Genomic DNA, 24,935 nt, shown 5'->3' with positions numbered 1-24,935 from the left:
AGTCACCATGGTGATGCCTCTGGCAGACATCAGCAGGGAGAGAAAAAAAGCAGTGAAATTGAAACCACAGTCAAACAAAAGTCCCCAAGTAAAAGGTCCCAGACATATGGCGGGAAAATAGAGAAACAAATATCGCTAGTGATGTGCTTTGAACTGCCACTTGAAAAGAATTTGAAGGACACATCTGAACAGTGCTGATTACAGTTTCTGTGTAAAAATTTCAATTATTATACAGCAGTGTATATTGGTCACCAAAAAAACAGTAGTGCTGTACCTGGAGTTTTGGGATCCATATGCACTTCTGGAACACAGCTTTCTTGTGTGTCCATTAGAAAAACGTCTAGAAAATTTGATTGGGTGCTTAGGCACTATGGCTTCGAAGAGAGGATGTTTATTTGAAGCCCTGCTTCTTTGTTTCTTCCTTTTTTCCCCTTCCATTTTCATTGCATTTCCTTTAGCTGTTCCTTTTTGCTGCCAGTTAGGAAGTTCATCTCCTTTTTCACTGTAGGAATCTTTGAAATATGCTCCTTAGATTAGCTGCATGTAGGGCACATAACCTTTTTTCCATTTCCTCAGCCAGTCCTTTTAGATGTGGATAATTCAGACTGGAACAGAAAGGGATGAGGTTAGCTAATACTTCTGTCTGTTTTTGCTTTCAAATTGCAAATAGATTGATAAAGTGAGTTTAAGTTAATTCAGAAAAATACATACAGTTAAGATGTCTGTGCTTCAGCATTATTGATACACATGCTGTTGTTGACTAGCTCATTTTATAGAGGTGGCAGGCAAAATGCCACCACTGCATCAAAATACCCTTGGACCAGTGTGGAAGAAACAAATCCCTAAATTCTGTTCCTGTAGTGGAGATAGAGGATGTTTCTTTATGTCAGGATCTCCTGGTAATGTCAAACTGAATGCAAATGAATTTAGTAAGGAACAGCAGGAATAGCAAAGGAAAAATGGGAGCTGCAGTAATAGGGTTGTGTGCCTGGAAGCAAGAATAATTTTGTTTCAGAATGCTGGATTGGTTGTCTTTTTAAACAGAAATACTTTTCTTCAACTTGTGTTGCAGTAGTCTCTAGAGAGTCTAATCAATGGCTGACCTTATGTAGTATACATGTGTAACCAGGAATTGCCAAATACTCTTCTTTCTGATTAAATGCTACTTGCCTTACTCATCATTTCATAATTCACTTCTCATGGGTCTTGTTGAAGATGTATGTCATAGAAGATGATCTGGAGGGGGAAACATTGCAATTATTTTCTTTTCTGTATACAGAGGGTAGCTTGGAAGGAGAAATAAACATGAGCACAATAATCTATGATGTTAATGTTGCCAAAGAAGTAAAACTAAGTTTTGCAGTTTAATTGAAGGAAACAACTTCTTTAGCCTTTCCCTTTCCAATAAAAAGAGCGATAGCAATATGTTTGCTGTAAGAAAGCATGCTGCAATAAATATCTTGATTTATGTAGTACTTAGTGATGGAAATCTCCACATCTGAAAGAGAGAGCTGAACAACAATGGATATGTATGTTTTCCTGCAAACTTGTTAAGCAAGATGTTGGCATGTTGTTAAAAGTGCGGGAGTTGGGGGAGAGCTCTTGTGTTTTTGTTAGTCAGGTAAGCATGCGTAGTTACTGCTGTCATGAGTCTCACATGAGATTTTTGGAACTTATATTTATTTTATTTTTATGCTAGCATTTCCTTAGTATGTTTATTTTGATTCTTTTTTTCCTAGAAAATTGTTCCTAAGTGGTGTGACGAAAAACCCAGTACTTTTCTACCTGTGAAAGAGCTTGGTTTTGTAATGTTGCACATAGAAAACAAGTGTAGTGTATCTGCAAATATAGCAGAAAATAGTAACTATCCTAAGTAGTTATTTATTCTTGAGATACCAGCTCCTTTTACCAGTGGCTGACAGATCTGCTATTTACCTGGTTCTTGCTGACTGAATACAGAACTGTATGTAGACCATTGGTCTTATGATGACTGAGCTCAGTGTGATTGTAGTTGCTCAGTGTCTGGATTGGTTGGTTTTTCATGAATGGACAAGTAGCAATGTTATTTTGACATCCACTAGCACATAGTCTCTGTTCTTTTCTCTATAAGGCATTATTTATACCCTCTGCTTGGTGTAGTTCAGCTGTAGATACACCAGGGCAAATTAACTTGCACAGAACAGCCTTAAACTCCCTCATCAGATACAGCCTAACTTGACATAACACAGAAGAGAGGATTTTGCCTCTTCTACCTCTTTTACATTGTTTGGTTTCTAGCCGTTTTCCACTGGGTGGTCTAGCTGTTTTATAGGCCCTAACAAGTCTTCAATTTCATTTTGCTCTATCATGACAGTGACTGGTTGCTGATAGACTATGTGTAGTGCCAAAATAACTGGACAGAAATGTCTATTACTCTGCTCGACTGTGTGTGGTTTAAGTCTATTCTGGCAGTGTTATATGAGGATTGCTTTGAAAAAGAAAGATCCAGCCTACCTACTCATGGAATACATTGTCATAGAAACATGAATGGTGCGGGAAGTTCTGATACATTTTTTAAGAAGTGGAAAATTTCACACGTTTTCCAATGGTTGGTTTTTCCTATTATTTCCCCAATACAATATGTTACAGAAGGTATTATATTTGAATATAAATTATTATGCAAACAGATACTGCCTTGAAGTACTGCAATGAGCATGATTTCTTTTACAACTAAATGTACTTGAATTAAATCACTGACCTGAGATGAATTACTCACATTTGTGCTTGTTGCAAGGTCAGAATGAAGTTCTCTTTTGCCTGTGTTTGTTACATTACTGTTCTGTTGTGGCAATTATTGTCAGCTTATCAATTCAGCATTTTATGACTTATGGGAGAATGAAATGGAAAGACTAAAAGCCAGAGGCTGTTGTTGCAATACAAATAACTTTGAGGATTAGCAAAAATTATGAAACTGATTGAGTGTAAAAAGAAATAAATTAGCGTACAAATGTGTAAAGTATTTCAAAGTACTGTATGGATGCCACCTTTCAAGATAACCTATGAACCTTTGGACAAAAGAAAATTGGCTCATGGAGCAGTCTGCACCTCTGAGACCATTGAAAAAAATTGGCTTTTCCTAGAATTTGCTTTCTGTTCTTTAAACACATTCGAATTCATCAGTACTGAAGGAAAGATGTAACTGTTGGAATGACATGTTGGGAGGACTTCCCTAAAGAAGCTGCCACTCTCAGAGGCTTTATGATTATCTTATAGCAGCATTCACTGATGGAAAAGCCAGAAGAATTCTTTAGTAATATCATTCTCTAGAGCAAAGGACCAGAATTAGGAGCTGGATTTGGAGCAGAATACCTAAATCAGAAGATCTGACCTATACCTCCAAGTATACAACATGAGGGAGCCCATTCAGCTTTGCTAAAATGAAGAAAATATCAGATGAATGAACTGTGAGTCTAGACCTATTCCACAAGAAGGAAAACACTTTTCTGGATTTGCAGGAAAATGAGACATTATGGTAAAGGTAGCACTGGCCATACTTGATGTGTTCATGAAATAGACTTCCATAACAGGACATTGCATAACTCAGGAACAGGTCCTGTTCTTTGATGAACTAAGCGGAGCAGGAGCTTCTCCTTGTTTTCAGGCCCTTAAATAGATGAAGGAATGCTTGCAGGTCCTGAGACAGTGTTCACAAAGGGAGATCTATTTTTAACAGGAATCTTGAGGACAGCATGTGTGAAGAGAGGAAATTCTTTCTAGGATAGAAGAAATATTAAGATCCAAGAGCCTACATCACACTGTGACACTTTGATCTTCAATAAATACAGTGAGAAATTGTGAGCTGCTTGGAGAGAAAATAGGTGGGAAAACCAAAACTGAACAAAACAATCAAAATGTTATTAATGTTGAGGGGGGAAAAGGTACCTGCCACATCTGCTAGAGAATTACAGAGCAGTCAGCCTAACACCAGTTTCTGGGAAGATTACTAAGCTAATTTTCCTAGAAGCTACTTGCAAGCACACAAAAGATGAAAACCTAATTTGGAATAGCCCACATATATTTGCTCTGGGCTAAGTATTCTTGGCCAAACTCATTGTCCTCTGCCGTGACACTGGCTCTGTGGATAATGTGTGCAGGAGACATTGTTTATTTTCACTTCTACAAAGGATTTGATACACCTGCAGTATCCCTATATACCAAGCTTTGAGATAAGGGTTAGGTGGATGGGAAGTTGTCTCCACTTACTGGTTGAAAGGGCTGTGCAAGTGCCACCAAGTTCAGCAGGCAGCTTATGACTAGTGATGCCCCTCAGGGTTTGATGCTGATGACCTGGGTGATGAAACTGAGTGTGGTCCCAGCGAGTTTGCAGATTACCAAACTGGGACAGCCAATAATGAGCAGCAATTTGGAGGGACCTCAACAGGTTGGAAAAATGGGGTCATCATTATGGATCTTATGAAATTTGACAAAAGAAAACACCAAGTCATCTAGGATGGAGAATTCCTGTGCAAGAGGCGCAACAGCATGTGTTTCAACTGAATGGAAGAGAGCAGCCGTGCAGAAAAAGTGTTTAATTATTTGACTTGGAGTCAGCAATGTGTCCTTGTTTGGAAAAGCCAGTTATAGTGATCTACCTTAGCAAGAATGCAGTCAGCTGGCTGAGGGAATGCCTTCCTACCCTGTAGTCAGTTTTGAGACTACATCTGGAGTACTGCATTCAAGTTTGGGCTTCACTTGACAGAAGGCCGCAAAGGTGGTAAAAGTGCTGGAAAATATGAGAGAACATGGTTTGTTGAACCTCCTCTAAGGGGAGAGAGGGAGGAAAAACTGTGGCTGTCTTTAATTATCAGACTAGGAGTTTATAGATAAGACTCATCTTGGAGATCCACAAAAACAGCATGAGAAGCAACAGGCACAAGATAGAATGCAGAAAATTGTAGCTTAGAAAGTAGGACATAAAACACAGGAACTGGTTGCCAATGAAGCTGTTGAATGTCCTTTCTTTGAGATATTCAAAACTGAAGTATTTCCTAAGTAACCTTCTCTCACATACCTTGCTTTGAGTTGGAGGAGAAGAGAAACTAAAAGATCTCTACATGTTCCTTCCAATTATCCAGTGGTTCTTTGTTTCTAAGCATTTGGGATGAGAAGGTCCATATGTTCCCTGTTTTCTATGAGAGTATAGACCTGATGGAGCAGTGCTGTGCTGCCAGTTCAACTTCATGTAAGGTGCTGGATTGGAAATAACTTTTTATCTGTATTTTACTGGTTTCATTCTGCATTCAGAAGGAGGCTTAAAAAAGACCAAACATAAATGATCAAAAGTTTGAATAACTAGGATTTATAAAAATGTTGTCATTCTGTCTCACCTGCCAAAGAAGTCAGGAGGTAAGTTATTATGTGCTACTTGCATGTTTTGCTAGCTGTCACCTGTGGAGCTCTGTAGGATGCGAGTGCTGCAGTTTGAGGAAGAATGACTGACCCTTAACGGAGGGCTTAAGAGGCATTCCAAGCCTGGAGATGAAAGGATGAGGAACAAATCCTCTGTATTATTGAAGCGTGTGAAAGGCATGAAAGAGCTAGAGGTAAATCAATAGTTTGTATTTACAGCATGAAAGAGAAAGAAAAGATAGACTGGGATTTATTTTTCCAGGTTATTTGAGAAAGATTTTTTTTTTTTCCCTTTAGGGAGCACAGAAATCAGCTTTATAAAGAATTTTATGTCTTTGGCACCCTGAAAGGTGTACCTGAGAGAAACTCTTCCCTATGTTTTCTCCCCAATAAATGATGAAGTAATTAAATGCTTTCTTGGGAATGAAGTTGCAATTCACAATAAAGTGGTAGAGACAGAAACAAAAATACTGAGGTTTAGTGCTTAGAGGTGGAGATTAATGCACATTTGAAATGTGATTGAACAAAATATTTATTAATTTAAATCAAAATTTCTCAGTGGGAGAAGAGTTTAAGAGGACACAGCCTACCCAATTTTGCTATTTCTTCAGCCCTATTAATTTAACTTATCTTTGTAGAACTTATTAACAATACCCATTAAAAAATATGTGATTCACTCACTGCTCTAGGAAGTCCCTTCTACATGTCTAGCTAGGTGCTTGGTAGCACGTGTTGCTGGTCTACCTTAACATTGTGTGGTGATGAGATGCATTATAGTCTAATAAAATGATTGATTAATTTCAAAGGCTCTTTTTAAGAACAGGACATTTCAGGGCATTTAAGATCAAATACTGTATAGAGGTGCAAAATTGTGGCATTAAAGCATAATTTAAAATGCTTAAAAAAAGATAATACCCTTCTCTGTAATGATATTATGGATATTATTTGTAATATTCATAGAAACTTATTGCTTCTCTGCCTGAAGTCACCTTAAGCTTTCAAAATGAAGTGCAGGGAAATCACTGCTGTCATTAGATCGATGTGATCAGCCCACAGACCTTTCATTATCCTCACTTGTGTGACACATGCTATTGCTTTGTGCAGCTGAAGGCCACAGACTCGGGGCCTCTTAGGTGATGATGTATTTTAGTCAAGATAGTAACTGCTGAATTTCTCAGAATACAATAGTGATAAAAAAACTTTTAGAGAGTGGCTGAAGATCAACTCACAAAACTTACTGGTAGCCTCTGCCAGAGGCAAGAAGCGTTGCATTAGCTAAACTCCCTCATGCAAAACACATCTGATGCCCATGTGTTCATCGTGGCAATGGGAATTTCTTGGACTCTAAGTACTGCTGAGATTGTGGTACTGTGTGCCTGTATCACCCTGCCCTTCTGGATAAGGTCCAGGTGCTCCTTTGCCATGAATCTCACGGCAGGAGCTGTGCTATGTGTAACTGGAAGATAGTGGTGTGAATACTGTGGTGCTGACATGCTCTCTAGTGAAATGATAAGCAGGGACTATGGTGGATGGCTTTGGAGGCTAAACTTCACCTTTTGCCATGAAGGAAGGTAGCCAGGCATGGGAGATTACATGTCTCCCTAGAGTGATATTACATTTGTAATGTAATACAATAGGATAGCAGAGGATGCCAGGAAAGAACTGATACCAAAGACAAAGCAAACAGGCTGAGGGGAATGAAATCCCAGGTCAAGGTGAGCACGTTATTCAGAGTCACTCTGCTTTTTCTCTCCCCTGCTGACTTTCTTCAGATACAGTTGTTCTTGAATGATCACAATCAGTATATCAAAATAAACGCTTTAGAGAGTAAGGTAAAAGGAGTTGCTGGCAAGACTGTAAATCCTCTCATGGAACAAATGGAACTCAGCTCAAGAGCCCTTTTGTCCTGGGAGTGTGGGAAGGATATAAATTCTCTGGAAGTATCTGTCAGTGGGAATTGCTCTGCATTCATCATGCCAGCCCTCTGCATCATTCATGAATGTCATAAGACGCTAAAGAATTGGCACTTCATGGTGAGAATGATTAAACAACCATTACACTTGTCTTTTACTCTGGTATGGTACTTTTAACAGATTGCCTGTATAAAGTTCACATATGTTCCATCTCTCCTAGTGGTGGATGTCCTTTCATGGTGGCAAGAAGAGGTAATAGCAAGAAAAGCTGCATATCATGTACAGACTAGTTTCCATGTCCTATTACTAGCTCTGGTTACTTTTTGTTTTTACATTCCCACTTTGTGACCTTGGGGAAGGTTAGAGAGCCTCGGGAGTGGTGAGCTTCCATAAAGGCATTTCTGCTCATCATTGACCTTCCAGTACTTGTGGTGAGCTTCCATAAAGGCATTTCTGCTCATCATTGACCTTCCAGTACTTGTGAGGGACAATGTCATGTTTAAGGCAAGGTCATAAAGCTCAGAGCTCTGAATTTTTTTCCTTGATAGACCAAAATGGGCCCCATTTATTCATAGAAGACTAGGCTACAACAACAACCAGCATGAGAGTTGGTTTTTAGAATGAAATTTAGTACCAAGGACCTGAGATCTATACTGGAGGCTTTTCTCTTCTGAAGTGTTACTTTGGACTAGCTCTAGTCTGTTACTATAGACTAGTATCTTCTTAAAAGCTGGATTGCATCTTCCAGTTTAGTTTTAAACTAAACTGGAAGACTTTAAGGAGTCAAGCTTATGTGCTCTGAGACTACTCTGATGAGAACCAAAATATGGCTAGTGGTGATAGATCAAGAAGTTTATTTCAGAAGAATATTGTTAAAATGCTAATAGCCAGCAAAAAGTTAGATACCTGAAAACTTGCTCTTTTTTTCCAACTCTGCCATTAATTTAGGGTATTAGATTGGTGAAACTCTTAGTTTCTGAGGCTCTAATGAATACCCAGTAGCTGATGCTTGTGGCCCAGTATTTTTTAGCTGCCAAGACTGAAAATTTGGGTTTAGTCTCTTGCAGTGATGACAGTGAAGACAGTAAATTTAAAGTATATTTTCTAGTTTGGTATCTATGATTAAGGAAATGTGAGCAGGTAAGGAAGAGTAAAGGATTGCCTATAGTTAAAACAAGTGAAACCTTGTAGTCAGACTGGTCATGCAAGGTGTTACAGTACTTAACCTGAAGTGACTAAATGAAGGTGAGAGAACAGAAGTTGTCTTTGCAGTTTTGTTTTGGTTTTGCTTTGTTTTTGGTGTAGGGTTTTTTTGTTTGGTTTGAGGGGCTTGAGGAAAATTTTTTGGCTGGTTGATTTTCATTGTTTTGGGTTTTTCTTTGCTTGGACTTTTTTGCTTTGTTTTCATCTTTTGTGAGGGCTGATTTGTTTTAGTGGAATAAGTAAAGTATAGCTAAAGATAAACACTAGAAAGAGATTCTCTAGAGCAGTATTGACTGGGCTGAGATCAGTAATAGCATTTTGGCCTTCATCCATCTTGAGGGGTATCTAGGCCAATTTGTTACCATTCAGATTCTGTAAAACTGTACTGAACTAACATTCCTGTTCTTCCTCCAAGCCCCAAGTGAGCTATGAATCCTTCTGTGCTTCTCCTTGCTAACAGCAGTCTCTGTATTCAGCTCCTCTGACATGCTGCCTTCTGGGCTTCTCGGAGGACATCCTCTCTGTGTGCTCTTTTATCAGAAATAGGATAAAAGAAATAAGAAATTGCATCCTGATGCTGCCTCCTCTTTGGCAGCAGAATGCAACTAAGAAATGATTCCATCTACCTTTACTGAATTTAGCCACAGTTGCATGGAATGAAGTAATGGAGTCTCTTCATAGGTGGTGGATAATTTCACCCTAGTAAACAGATCCTGCTGTTTTGCAAGGGTCACAATTTCCCAGAAAATTTCATATTTCAGTTGTGTTTCCTTTGTCTCTGCTTCTGGTGCATAGTGGTTTTAAGCCTTTTGTTTTCTATTTTGTCATCAGTACTGTGGGGAGGTTAGGTTTTGGGCTTTTTTTGCAAAATGTTTTTCATAGTCTGTAATGTGTAGAAAAAGAAAAGGAAAAGTAAAAAAGACCTGGAGGAATTGTCCTTGTAGACTTCTTCTAGATTGATAACTGTCATCTAGCTGTGTAAAGCTGCGGGGGTTGAATTTGATGGCACAACTGGTCTCTTTACTGAAAGAAATTACTTAAGGATTGAGGGTGGTGGTATAAGTCTGCAAGGCAAAGTTGACACTGAGAGGATAGATATAGGGACAGATTACTGTGCCTTACAAAACAAGAACTAGGGAGCATGTAATCTGTTTAGCAAGAGCTAGTATGAAAAAGATGATTCATCACACGAGAAGATGGTCTTTTTTCACTCAGAATGAAAGTGACACCAGGAGATCTTTAGTCCAAACCCCTGCTTGGAGCAAGGTCAGCTGTGAAGTCAGATCAGGTTGCTTGGGTTTTGTGTAGTCATATCTTGAAAATTTCCGCACACAGAGACTAAAATCTTCTTGGGCAACCTATTTGCATGTTTGTCCTTGTGAGAAGAAAGCTCTTTCCTTGCTGCAGTCAGGTCCTCTCACTTTGAAGTATGGCAGTTGCGTTCTATTCTTCAGCTGTGCACCACTGTGAAGAGCCTACCTTTGGCTTTTCCATAACCTCCTGGCAGGTGCTGTGAGATTGCCCTTAGGTCCTCTTGAAGCTGTGTCATCTCCAAGCTGATAAAGCCCCAATCTGTTGGCATTTCCTCCTAAGACAGGCACTTTATCCATTCAACTGCTTTGTGGCACTTCACTGAGCACGCTCCAGTTTGTCAGTCCAAAATCAGATGCATTATTCTAGATGCTGTTTAACAACCACTGAGTAAAGGGGAATAATCACTTTATCTACTAACAGCCTCAGGTCCTCTTAATAGAGGGCAAGATGCTGTAGGCTGACTGTGCTGATAGGGCCCACAGCTGGCTAATGTTGAACTTGCTACATCAATGGTAGATTTGTGTGAGTCATTGCAAAGGGTTTGTAAGACATTATGGTGAATGCAAAACTTTTAAATGTATTCAAAGAGAGACGGGATAAGTACTTGAAAAATAGATCTCTTTGGGATTATTCTATAAACAAACCACATGAGGCTGAGTTAATTGATGAAAAGACTCATGGTCTGAGTGCATACTTAAAGGAAATAGGCTTGTTCTATTCTTAGTTTTACCTGGGTATACACTTAGGATCAATGTTGAAGACATGACATGATCCTTGTCTGACCAATCATGTTATTATAATGGAAATTAAGTATTATTGAAATATTTTCAGAGTTACAATCTTTTAAGCTGGTGTGCCTATGGTATCTTGCCTCTGTTTTAGTCAAAAACTAATCCCTAAATTCCTTCTGAGATGATAAACATCTCCAACATGCCCCATGGCAAATTCATATTTGGAAAAAACCTCTATCTTCTGGATATCCCAGATTTAGAGAAATCCATATTTCAAGCATTGATTATCTTGGACCTTGTAGTAGTTCTAGGGACATTCCTCCTGCTCTCCTTCTTTTCCTCTTCCAATCTTTTTAATGCAGTATAACTAATAAGAAGTAACATACTGTCTAATCCAATTGTTGGCTGATGCACAGGTACTGGGAGGAAAGTGACTTGTATTAATTTGCTATCATTAAAAAAGCTAAACACAGAAAGCAGGCGTGATCTGAATTGCTGCTTCTATTTTGTGTTTGTCTTGCAGCTTTTATAGCTCCTCCCACTTTTTGTGTAGAAGAAGCTCCTTCATATTTTGAAGTGAGAAAGGAATTTCAGTTTCATGTCAAACAATGTTTTTGAGATGAATATGGCACTTCAATTTCAGTCTCAGAGTGTTTGTCAAGGGAAGAGTAAGCATCCTGAAAGGAAGAGGAGGTAGTTCATGAAAACTCTAAGCACAGAAACTTGCTTCTCTTTTTTCTTTTTTTATCTTTTTTTTTTTTTTTTTGAGAATTACACTGGAAGCTTTGCATTTTTCAGGGATTTAAGTTTTCTTTATTCTTAGGCAATTTAAAGCTCTTGAAAAATAAAAGGATGTTTCAGCAGTCGTATCATAGAAACTATTACATCTGTCTGTCTTTCTCCCAGGAAGGATCCTGTGATGGAATGGTTGAATGAGCCAGATGATGATGGTGATTAAATCCTCTGTAACCTTTTTAACCCCCATCACCTTTTTTTTTTTTTCTTTAATCAAGCAGGCATTTGTATCAATAGACCTTTTAAACTCAGGATGTAGAAAACAGCAACTGAGTCACAGAGATTTATGAGTGCCAGAGAGGATCTTTACATGGAGTGAGACTTTTCATCCTGATTGATGATACTCAGCTTTGATGAGGCTTCCATTTCTTGATGTGTGAGATTGAGTGACAGTAGCTCACAAGATGGCCCTGGGATATCTAGATATTGCAGATCATTCATATAATGTAAGAACATTGGTGTATATACTCGAAGGCAGGGGATGTGTCGATGTCTGGCTTGGTTTTGGTTCCTGAGGTATAATTAATTTTTTTTGTCTAATTACTTTTTTTATTTGGTGTGATGTATAGCGGGATAGGAAGATGAGTAAAAGAGGGATTAGGATAACAATGTCATTGAAGTTTAGGATTGAGGGCAACAAGGACAACTTATAACTGGAGAAGGAAGAATAGCTGTTGTCAAGACTGATGCCTTGGTAAATATGAAAGGGCAAAAGGAATGGGACAATTCTCTCTTGTTGTTCTTTTTTCTCCATTTATAATTTGTTTCATAATAGTAGCTGGAAATGCATCTAATATAACTGTAAGGCAAATAAGCTGTATTCTGCTGAATGTAGTGCATTTAGTGGACAAGACCCACAGAAGTAACTTTGCAGAAGATGGCAATTGAAAACACTTGTTAGGTCATCTCTAGGCATTACAGATGTTTCAGCACACCTAGAACTGACTTAGTTGAAGTGATTTCAAGTAATGAAGAGTCAGGTAAATCATCCATGCTCTTTGGGAGTGTATTGCAAAACTAGGTGAAAACTTTACCTATTTTCATCATCGTTGTTTAATGCATATGGACGCTATTTTCTTTCTATTTTGACTGTTCTTAAAATATTCTTTTGTCATTCTTTCACACGTTTTACTCCTAAGAAATTAATTTAATGGAACTTTGGAGTTGTGCAGCATGTATGTAGTCTATTTGATGTGGCCAGAATGAGTTCTGTATTAAAAACAATTGTCAGAAGCTTCATTTTTTCACTCAGCCAATGTGCATCCTTTTGGCAGCGTACAGGTTTCAACTGATGTTTTATTGTTTGCATTGTGATGTCATAAACTTTTGGGGAGTACTAAATAGATGTAATTTGAAAGTTGCGGTTCTCTTTTCTGGTTTGTGCAGTATGTGTTGTTTGCTCCCCCTTAGAGCTGGTGGTCAAAGCATGGATTGTTTTTTTTGTCGAGGGTAGTAAGCTTAAATAAATAAGATACTGAACTATCTGGCCAAGTAAAGACCTGAGGAGCTACCCTACAGTTGTTTCTCTGACTGGAAACAGAGTGGTGAAATATGAAGTCTACCTTAAACTGCAAACATATGACTGAGAGCCTTAATTTTGGGAACAGCGATCAAATAAGTCTGATCAGATTTCTGGCAAAGCTTTCAATCTATGTTATTAGAATTTTCTATTAGAACAGAAATTGATCTTAGCAACTCTTTCTTGTTGCTTTGTTAATCTCGACTTGTGAGGGCAGAATAGCTCTCTGTATACCGTGCTTTTTGGAACTGTGTTTGTATTACATGACCAAATTATGATGCTTCCTGCAGCAGCAAATTTTGTCTCTTGACTTAGTTTCTGCCTGATCTCTTCTCACTTGCTTTTCGTGCCAATATTCTAACCTGCATTCCTTTTATATGCCTTTTCTGGTGATGGAAATAGTAAATGAATTGCCTAGTCCAGGTACAGTAAGATAAGGGTCACCACTACTTTTTCTTTATGTAAATTTGGAAAAAGTCCTACCTTTTCTTAGAGAGATTTTTTTGTGATTGTTTTGAATTTCTGTATAAACTATCAGGTCTCCATTATTTAGTTATCAGAGGCCTGATGATTAAAGGGCTGCTAATTTCAGGTGTTACCAAGGTTTCCTTCCTGATGTGAAATGGCTCTTGATTTGCTCATGTAACCTGCAGTCATGCACAATGTGTTACTGATTTCATTCTTTGACAACATTGCTTCTTGAAAATTACCTAAATTTCAGTTTCCTGCCAAGAAAAAGAGGGAAATGCTATCATGCTAATTTTTCCTGTAGTTGAACTGATAGCTTTTTGTTAAATAGCAGAAGGTTATGAGTACTAATAAACTTGTGAGGACTTTTACACCATGAAATACCCTAAGACGTTCAGAGTTTAAAGCTGAATGAGGAGACTGAGTCTGTAAAATTATTCTTTCTCAAACTGAAATAGTGTATGTGCACAGTTCCAGAATGCCAGAATGTGCTGTTTTTTCATTCAGAATTATGGGTGAAATTTCCTATGTAACCCTGATTTTGGACACATTTGTCTGAATTTACTGAGGGCATATTCTGTTGGATCGGCACAGACCTGGAAGGGAAGAAGGAAACATGATTCATTTTCACTATGTCATTGAGTCAGCTGTTCCCAAATAATTTCATTCCTCTGTGGCTGAATTTTTGATGTCTGTTTTGGTAATGTGTTCTGAGATGGGTAGAGGAGGGAACCTCTTTAGCGAGGGAGAAGTATATCAGCTATTTCTAATAATGTGTAGCATTTTATTGGAATTAACGTCATAGATAGCTTTAGTGAAACTTCAGCTTTGTAGGCAGGTGTAGAAATTGCTGTTCCATCATCCTACCTGTTTCTGTATCTATCTACTTTTGCTCTGCACAGGGTTGTGTGATACTTGTTGCTGATTGGTATGATGCAAAAAAAAAAAATTAAAAATCCTCATTTGTAGTTTAACTTAGATTAGAAAATGTACCTGGTAATTGCCTGTACTTTCTACATATGTTTTATCCTTGTTGCAGTAACAGAAGCTGGTTATTTTTGCTTACTAGTAAGTCATCATTGTAATAGTGATCAGAAAAATGAGGTGCAGTAAGTGACTGAAACATGGAGGAATGTTGTTCCTGGCCTGCTATAGATTTGGATAGGACAGGAATTTTAGATACATTTTTCAAGAAGCTTGGGGGCCAATTTTATAACTGCTGAGTTATGAAATCTTGCTTCAGACTGCTGAGTAAAAGTCACAACGCGAACTCCAAATGCTTTCACTTCTCAACTTCCTCGTCTGCAACAATAATTCCTCTCTTGCATTTCTGCCTTCCTCAGCTCAGATGGCCCTCATGAATGGGGGAGGACAGTGTTCAGCATGGGAGAAGTTTGGTGTTGTCCTTAAAAATAAGGGCAAGGAACAAATTCCCAGGCTCAATGGTGACAAGACAAATGGTGCTGGAAATATGTAGACTAGATATCAGAAAATCTCTTGAAGTCTTGGGAAAAGTATAGTCTCCTACTATGTGTGAATAGTCTTTAGCTGAAGGCAAGTCCAACCTCAAGGTGAAATGCTAAAAATTTCCTTTGAATCTCCTTATAAGATCGAAGCCCATGCTTTTGAAACAGGAGTAGCTTGTTTTTTTTCCCCCCTCTGAACAGCAGTGTTCTATCCAGCCTTGTCTGGTAATGAAGTCATTCATTCTTGATAAACTGTCGTGATAATTTTTGATAAACTCTTCATTTATCTTTGTCTTAAATGCTGTTTGTATTTATTGAGCAACTAATAATGTACTTCATCAGGCCAGGCTAGCAGGTCCAGGACCATTGATTTCACCCCTGTAACTAATGACAGCATGTGCTTGCTTAAGTTGTTCCTCTCAGAAGTCATAGTATTACCACCAGACTTGGCAAATAACTAACTAATACATTTTTCTTTGACTTTGTGTCTTGTAGCTGGTGCCACATATATATTTGGGAAGAGTGGAGGTCTCATCCTGTACACCTGGCCAGCTAATGACAGACCCAGCACAAGGACAGACCGTCTTGCTGTGGGCTTCAGCACAACAGTGAAGGATGGCATTCTTGTCCGCATCGACAGTGCCCCTGGGCTCGGTGATTTTCTGCAGCTGCACATAGTGAGTACAGACAGGCCCATGTCTCTCCCAGACCTGGGTTTCTCTTAACTGGATATGCATTTGAAGAAAACTGTTACTCTAAAATACCATGTGTCATGTTCTATACTTTCTATGTCTTCAATTCTTATCAGATTAAAATGCCTATAGTAGTTCTTTAGGGTTTTGTAGAGTTGCTGAAGGGGATGCACAGAGAATTAAATCTTGATGCCAAAAGTAATTGGGGAGGGAGGAAGCCAAAAGTAATTGGGGAGGGAGGAAACCAAACAAAACTCAAAAGCCTTACGTGATTCAATAGCAGGATTTTTCCAAAAAGTGAAGAAACATTTTGCGTCAGTGATAATCTACTGATTCATACGCACAGTCCTGAATACAGCTGAATTTATGGTGAAGTATAACTATTCTTGGAAGGAAAAGAATAAAAGGGAATGATAGGTTGTTGGCTTTTTCCCTCATGAGGAAAGTTAAGTAAGAACTGAACAGATCCTCCAGCTGATATAGCTGATGCGTGCTTTAGCAGGGCAGTTCAAAAGAATAAGAATTTGATGTTAGCGCAACCTGGCTTTGCATGAAAAAAATAGACTTTTGTGAGAACTTGAGAGAAGGGGATTTTAGGATAGTTGAATTACTTGAGAAAATGAGAACACTAGGACTAGAAACACTTGGAGTTTGTTACTTTATGAAATTCTTTGGGAGGAGAAGAGGCTGTGTGCTGTTGTTTTGTCGGGCAAATAGCCAAGAGGTTTACTAGAGGTAGAGGCTGGTCATGTTATTTGATGTTCAGATTATTTGCAATGTATGATTTATTAATTCATAGTGGAATGGAAATTGGACCATTTGCAAATTTTGAATGAGCTGGGGCTGTGTTGACATTTCATGGAACCTTGAAGCTGTAAGTAAACAGGAAGGAAGACCAGGGACCAAAACAGACCTAATGTGAGTGATGAAGGGCCTTAATTTGCTGCTGGAGTTTGCCGTATTCAGAATTGTGTTGAAGCACTGGGTACATTGCAGGGTGGCTCTGAAACAATCAGAAACAATGTTCTAGTACTCAATGTCAGCATTTTAAGCATTTTTTGTTTTCAATCCTGTTGTAAAATTCAGATTCATTGGAGTGGGATAGATAGGGCTTGAGCCATTAGAATGTCACCCATTCTGACTTTTCTCTTTTGTGCTATATCCAAATATTTAGTTTGTTTTGTGCTGGAGTGAAAATGAGATCAAATCCTGGCATTTTTTAAATGTAAAACCAAATTTTCTTCCTTTCTTAAAAACCAAACAAAAAGAACCCCAGAAGACTGTAGAAGTGAACAGTGCTAAGCTTAATTGGTTGGAACTCTGTGACTCAAAATAAGCAAATGTGACTTGACATGTCTGAGCAAGGCAATGTATATTCTTCAGGTGTTATGTTATAATGTGAAAAATGCTCTCAATTAACTGGAAAACAGTATTCTTGCATGTGAGGAGAGGTGCAGAGAGATGAATTTGTTAAGGCTATAGAAAAAGTCTAAGATGGGATCATGTTGCTCTTGGATGCCTTCTGGGATGTTATAGAGAAAATGAAAGACAAGCTCTTCCTTGTAGTAATCAGTGGAAGGAAGAGGGGAAATGAACACAAGTACCAATGAAAGAAGTTTTAGTTCTGCATTAAGATAAGTACTTGCACAACGACTCTTTTCAGAATTAATGATGAAGGCACATAATTTTTTTCCATATTTTGGTCTTAATTGAACATTTTAATGACTGATTTTTTTAATTATAAAAAATTTTGCTGAATAGACTGAAAAAAAATTGAACCTGAGACAAAAACTTTCATTAAAAAAAAGAGAAAATTATTGCTTTCTCTTCCCAACTAGTTTTGGGGAAAAAAAATTTCAGCTTCTTTCCCATTTTTTTTTCAAGCTACTCTTGCATGGTACTAGTTTCAGATTATTTCAGATATTTAAATAAAATCTACTAATTGTGGTTGATATTACTGCTAAAAGTTCCATTAAATGCTTCCTGTGTAGTTTTGCTAATTTTATCTCTGAAGCTGTTCACTGGCAGTAAATATAGAACTAGTTCAGCTTTAATTTCTCTTGCTCCTTTGTGGTCAGGATGGATTAGCAGGATTTGCCAGTCATTCATGAGGAGCAAAGGCATGCTGCTGTGCTCTTCTGGGTATGGTATTACTCTTCATCATATATATATAACTGGCTCTACCTAACTGTTCAAATAAAGAATGTGGTCTGAGACTCATGCTGTGAAATGCAATAGGAAAGTTGAAGAGGAACTTTTAAAGTGTTATTGACTTCTTGAATGTCTGTGAGACTTAGTTATCTCTGGTTTATGGTTCAAAGAAGTAGAAGTGAGCTTACATCAGGATTATTTTGGTAAAAAATGAAATCTGAAGTTAGAGGCACATCTTGAAATGACACTTAAAATGCAAGACCATTTAGAATCCCTTAGCAAATTGCATGCTAACTTTTCATGGGACAAAGATCTTTTGTAAATGTCCGAAAACTACCACATGTTTGTGCTGTCATAATCAAGGACGCTGTCCATCTTCTTTTCTTCAAAACCTTCCATTAGGCCATTTTCAATTGTCAAGAGAAACAAGGCAGTGTGGGTAAAATTGTAATAGAAATGTGGGATAAATAGGTTTTTTAAATCAGAGCTATGAAGACAGATAAAAGTGATAATAAAATAAACATTGAAAACCCAACTACTTAGACCATAAACCAAATTATAAGAGAAAGAGAAAACTGATTTTAATGTAATTTATTTTATATATATTTAGCATCTTGACTTTTTCAGATGCAATTATATTTAATGATAATGGTACTAATAAAAGTGACAGAGATTTTCGTGGGTTAATAAAAAATCCTGGGGATACCTCTTTTCCTGGAGCCTTCCATTCACAGACTCTTTTGGATGCTGTTTACTGCATGCTGTCCTCTTTACACTTCCCTGGGTGTTCTATTGGTGATAACAGGTGGCAGAAGCCACCTGATGATCATTGTTCTCTAATGTGCATCACTAAACTAAAATCTAATCCAAAAGTAATACTAATGGCTATGGTTTATCAAGATCTGATGATATTTTAAAGATGTAAAAGTAACTCATACTCATCTAAGGAGACCTTTTAGTAGTTAGCCTGCTTTTTGAATATCATGTATGTTCTGGGGTGTCCATTGTGATCTCTTTCTTTTTGTAAGATCTGAAGTCAAAGAAGATATTTTATTTTCAAGTTACATGTTTACCTGTTTAATTTACAGTTGTTCTGTTAGAATTCATTTTTTAATTATGAGTCTTTCAGATATTGTGGTAATTTATTGAATAAGATGTCAGTTTTATATGACAAAAAATTACAGCCTCTGAAACTATTTTCTCTCCTTACAATGAAGTATGAGGTGGCAGCCCTGCAAAAATGGATAGCATACCATCCAGATCAATGTTGCATATGAAACATGAGATGTTTATGTGAACAGACTGTATCACATGGAGTGAGAGTGTTGCTAGAGAATTAGATCCCTCCTTGTGAGATTTTTTTTGTTTTCCTGGCAATTCATTCAAAGTCCAAACCTTTAGCAGGAAATTGTCTTCAATGGATATTTAAAAAACTGCATGTCCTGAGTTGTGGGTTCAATGCTTCTGTATGTTCATTCACTTTACACGACTACATTTGATATTTTGTGCTTTACCACATACCAAACATAGAGATGAAAACGGGAGAGAAACAGCTGCAAGTGATGATGCGTGTCATTCTTGTTGTAATTGTGGAGTCAGAAATCATTCATGTGTGCTGCTGGTTTAGTCTGCATTCTTTCATTTTGTTCTGTATGGTAAACTGCCATCAAGCCTCTGGATTTTCAGAAAGGTATCGAGACTGTTCCAGTTTCTGAATTCCCCACAAGAAGGAATTTAATTTTGTGCTAAAATGTTAGTGATTTTGGGATGAGTTTTGCTTAAGTAAGACCCAGACTGGGGGGGGGTGGAATCCATCATTTAGCACCAGACTACCACTGAAGGCTACAGAATTTGATGTAGCCCATTTTAAGCAATAAGTTTAGGAAAAAAGTAAGTTTTCCTTGAGTTAGAGATTGAATTACTAAATGAGAATAAGTATAAACCAATGAAAATGAATGTGTGAATTCAGCCATTTGTTTTCTTTTCATTTATACTGTGATTGGCTCAAGTCTGCCGATTTTACAGTTGTAAAACCAATTCTGGCTCCTTTCGATGAAGTCTGCTAAACTGCAGTGGCATGTCATCTGAGCAGATTCAGAAGAAGCAGATGATTTAGAATCAGGAGAAGGATAGATGCAGGCTTGTCCTTATAATGACCAGAGGGTATATGATGAACTAAGGGCAACACTGACATAATAAATGGAGGCAAAATACAATAGGAGTTTGTTTTACTTTTCCAAAATCCAAAACTCTTTGATGCAAAATATTTCAGCCTTTCCTAGGCTGAACACAGACAGAGCATTAATAGGGTTACATTTTTGTACCCTAGAAAGAAAAGGGTTTCCTTAAGACTAACCTGCATTATTTTGCAGGCAGTATATCAGCAGAGGCTGTAGACCATGAAAAAAGTGAATGATCTGCTTAAATATCCTGTCTGTATTTTGCTTTATTTTTAGCTACCTTTACTGATGTTACAGTTACAGTTTTCTCTTAGGGTGATTCACCATATTAGACCACCATTTTTATTTGTCTACAGGACCCTAAGTTTGTTCAAGTTTAATTTTTGTGAATATAAATAATTTTATTTACTCTATCTTGTCTATGTTTACATTGATGTCTGTTTAGAACACTGCTTTTATTCTTGCCAGAATTTCACACAGTGTAGAGTAAGTTTTTGAGTTTGATACAGTTCTTGGAGAATAACAGAAGGGGTTAAACAATTGTCAGTTCTGAAATGTTTAATACCCATCATACCTAGTTTCCTTCATGAAGCAGCAAAGAGCAGTGTACATTTCTCCTTATTTAATTTATACAAATTATGAACCCCTACAGATTGGTATAGAAAAGATATTCAATCAAAGATGTTTTATAGTGAGGCAACCAGTGGGATCAGCAAAAGGTGATCAGCTTCTTGTTGAAGCAAGAAATTATAAAATGGCTAAGTGCAGGAGACATCTTGTATAACACATTTTGCTGAGGAAGTGAACAACTAGTGAAAGAGTGACTAGACTGCTGGCTGGTAAGGAGAGAGAATTAGGATGAACTTTCAAGCAGAAGATTCTATTGTCTAGATCCTTAGAAGGTCTAAAAGAACAAACTGTCTATAGACATTTTTTACCAAGACAAATCTCGCAACCATCCCGAGCAAGTGCTCTGCAGGTCTCCTGTGATTATTAACATATAAAAACTGTCTGAATGTAGCTTTCTGCTAGAAGTTTCGCAAAAACTTCTGAATATACTGTCTTTAATAGATACCACCTAGGAATTAATGTATGCTTGAAGGCTTGAAACCATGACTGCTAACCTGCTAGGCAAGATGGAAAATGAGCCAAATGAGAGACTGGTAGAACTGTTCTGATTTAGCATTAGTGTATGAAGATTCACTAGAGTCTCCCCTTCATGTCATCATATATATCTTTTATAACCATTTGTTACTGTGATTTGCCAATTCTTGTAGTTCAGATTAATTAGTTAATGGATACCTTTAACTTAGGTTGTATTCTTTTTAAGGTGATTTGGATTGGCAAGAAAATTCTCGTTTAAGATGTGCCATATACGTACATATATTGCAGTGCCTTAAAAAGTGTCCTGCCTCCCCTTTCGACAGTGGAGCAGGCTTCTGCTTAGCTATGTAGGACAGATAGAGTGCTGGCACCACAACAATTGGGGTAGCAGTGCTGTTCCCTAGCAGCAGTGAATAACTTGGGAGACTACAACAAACATTGAGCTATTGCATGACAAATAGGTTCTGAGTGTCTTACAGAGCACATCACAAGTGTTTACATCCTTTCTATAATTATGTTATTAAATGCAAGTTTTAAGTGACATCTTCCTTTTCCTTAGGATGACAGTCATCTTCTGCAATGGATGTCATCTTAATGGCACTCCATTTCTTTATGTTGGTCACAAGACGATGGTAAAATCACACTAAAAGCTAATTTGTATGTTAAAAGACAAACCTTAATGAATGCAGAAGTCAGTGGATATGCCCTGGAATTTGGAAGGAAGCACAGCTGGAACAGCTAACCCAAATTGACTGTAGTGATATTCCATACCATAAGATAATGTGCCTGGAAAAAAATGCAGGGAGAGGAAGGGTAAGTGGGGATAATGATGATTTATGGCCTATGTCTTTCCAAGTAGGTTATGTGTGTTGAGGCCCTGCTTCTTACCAGGAAGTGGCTCAACATCTGCCTCTAAATGGGAGGCAGTATGGTTTTGTTTCACTAATTAAACTCTTTATCTCCATCCACAAGACTTCTTACTTTTATTTCTCTGATTTTCTCTGCATCCTCACTGGGGAGGAGTAAGTGAATGAGCAGCTTGGGGAGTAAGTGAATGAGCAGCTTAGTTACTAGGCAGGGTCAAGCTGTCATGCATAATCTTAACCTGGAAGAGGGCCTCTGTTCCTGACCATGTACTTTGAAAATAGTGAATGTATTATAGGCTACCATATGCAGCTCATCTGCACAAAGAAAGGCACTATAATATACCTGCTTGCCCTTTATGTCAGGTTTATAAAATAAAAAATAAAAAAATCCCCATAGCAAATATATATGATTTCAGCATTGTTGTTTTACCTGAGAGAGGCTATATTTGAATGAGTCTCAAATCTGAGATGTGCTTATCACTGGCTCTTTTGCCAGCTGGTGTAAAACTGCCAAAGAGCCTTTTTTTTTTTTTTTTTTTTTTTTTTTTTTTTTTTTTTTGGTGTTTTTTTTTTTTTTAATGGAAGCATTCTATTTAAATACACAATGATCTTGTCCCAAAATGCTCTGTCTTTTTCTGTCCTTTCCTAAACTCTTTTGGTCTCTGAAGTCCCATGTGTTTGTGCATGCTGCATTTATTGTTCCCTGGAGCACACAAGAATTAGTAAGGGAAAACTAATTTGAAGACAGGAAACAGACTTTCAGTTTTCATGCCAGCTTTAAAACATGTTATTAGTACTTCTTTTCTTATTTTTAGAAGGTGATAAATACTCCACTTTTGATGTATTTTCCCTGGTTCATATTGTGCATAGGAATTGTTCACTTACTGTTATTTCCTTGCTCTAGAGCAGGAGTCTCAGGTGGAAGGCCATGAGTTGAGACTAAACCTGTGAACACGGGGAAGTTTTTCCCCGCGGTGTGCCCGCTCACAGCTGGCAGCATTTGGCACCATGCCCCATGCAGTTATCTCAGTGCCCTTTGGGGCTCCACTCCTGCTCTGTCGCCAGGGTCTGCACCAGGTGCTGGACTGAGCGCCGGCGCCGAATCAGCGGTGCGGGAAATGGCACGCCGATGTCCCGTGGCTAAAGATGATGGATTTGAGATCCCGAGTTCCATTCTGGCAGTGTGGAAGCTCAGTGCTTGGATACAGGGATTCATTAACTCTTCACTCAGTGGCAGTTTGTGCATGGATCCTAGTGTTTTTGCAGTTGTCATTGAGCATTGTGAAGCTGATTAGAGTCATGGAAGAAAGAGTTGGTAGGGCAATGCTGGCATGAATAGTAAAATTGCTAATTAGACCATAAGTTAGCCTGATTAGAGCCACCAATCTGAAAACAATTTGAGGAGTTTAGCTCTCAAATCCTTTTAATTCAGCTGGACAAAAGAGTGAAAATTTAGAATTGGAGGAGATGGAGGACACTCAGTGGGAAGTTACATTTTGGTAACTTTCTGAAACCTGTCTTAAAGATAATAGCAACTAAGTACTATAACTTAAAAGAGAACTTTGCTGAGTCACAGAAGCATCTACTAAGATCATAGTGTTTTGGTATAGTGGACAGCATTTTTTCAGAATACTCATCTGCCACTTTTGGTGTTGTACATCAGGCTAAGTCAGACACTAGTATTTCAGTCTAAGTGCAGAAAAAAAGTAATTTCTCCATTTTAGAAGCAAATGGGATCACTCACAGAAGGATTAATCCCTAAATATGCAGCCTCTGTTTAAAATGCATTCTGGAGCTTGAAACTTGCTTATTTTGTCCAGATTTGTGTTGGGATTCATTGTGGTTCGGTGAATTGCTATTAGATGTTAAACAGTCAAATCTCAGAGTATCTCACCTCAATAAATATTATGCCATTGCTTGTTCTTGCACACTGTACAAATACTGTGGTTTGCTTGATATTTATTTTACTCTCTCTTTTGACTGTAGTGTTTAGGTAGAATATATCATCTAGGGCTGTATAATGTATCATAATTTCAATAAAACCTGAGTTTAATTGCCTTTCCTGTTTTGCAGTACTTTCTCTTAGTATTTCAGAACTAATAATTGGGATTTTCAAGTTTAATCACACAGTCTTGACAGTGAGTGAATAAACAAAGAAATATTAGGGATACCTTTTTTGATGATGAGAAAATTTCTATTCTGCTTTGTAATATTTTTCTTTAAAACACTAAACACTAAGGAATTGAGGTAATGTGAAGCTTTTTCTGGCTGAGTCAAACTAATAAGACCATTTCCAGTGAAATTCTTTGCTTGAAATAACCAAGACTCAAAAAAGACAAGTGTGAGGTTTTCAGTACTCATTCCAAAAGAGACTAAAATCTTTCATACTTGTAGTTTCTAACAATTGGCTTTTTGCCTTTTATAAGAAGCTTTACACTTATGAGCTTGTTCAGACTAACCCATCTTCTGTATGCTTGGTTAAATTGCACTAATAGGTTCTAAATTAAATCTGTTTGCAATTAAAGCCTTTATCACCTTCTCTATGGTTGCATCAAAAAAGTAAAACAAAATTCTTGATCTCCATGTTAATGGATAGCAGCAGGGTACAATAATAATTCACCACACATTTAGACATACTGAGTACTACTCAAAAGCAATTAAACAAGGGCAATTGTCAGTATAATTTACCCCAGCTTGATATCTGATGTAACCTTCTCATCAGAGGTTAACAACTGTTTCATACTACATCAGCTACAGCAGAATGAATTGTTTCTCTATTAAGCCTCTGGGAAGAACATCCTAAACAAGAACATACTATTGAATCTTATGAGAAAAAAAATACAAACTTGATCTAATCCCAGCAATATTGCACATTGTTTGCAGTATGACTAGAATTTTATAGGGTTTCAAAACTCAATGCAAGGAAAAAATAACTTGATCATTGATGTGCAACTGACTGAGATGAAAATTACCTGTTCTAGAGAGCATGAAAAACTAGTCCTGCAGTTTTATATGGGAAATGAAAGGTAATTATGCCGTTCCCTATTCTACCAGGACACTGCAGAGACAATTCTGAGAAGACAATGCCTTGGAATTTGGCTAAAACTCTAACATTCCAATTCTTGTGAGTTTCTCTCACCATAAG

General features: G+C 37.7%; 1 protein-coding gene across 32 annotated transcripts in view; it reads left to right on the top strand.

The window, feature by feature from the left end:
* NRXN3 (neurexin 3) overlaps nt 1-24,935 on the top strand; it is a 967,067-nt gene that overhangs the window by 702,790 nt on the left and 239,342 nt on the right. For all 32 annotated transcript variants that reach the window (XM_033061705.1, XM_033061719.1, XM_033061707.1 and 29 more), the window contains one exon: nt 15,293-15,474. In XM_033061705.1, coding sequence (XP_032917596.1) covers nt 15,293-15,474 — 182 coding nt within the window. The remainder of the gene's footprint in view (nt 1-15,292; nt 15,475-24,935) is intronic.

The sequence above is a fragment of the Catharus ustulatus genome, chromosome 6 (genome assembly GCF_009819885.2).
Source record: "Catharus ustulatus isolate bCatUst1 chromosome 6, bCatUst1.pri.v2, whole genome shotgun sequence".
NCBI lineage: Eukaryota > Metazoa > Chordata > Aves > Passeriformes > Turdidae > Catharus > Catharus ustulatus.
This window is presented reverse-complemented; position numbering and strand designations above follow the sequence as displayed.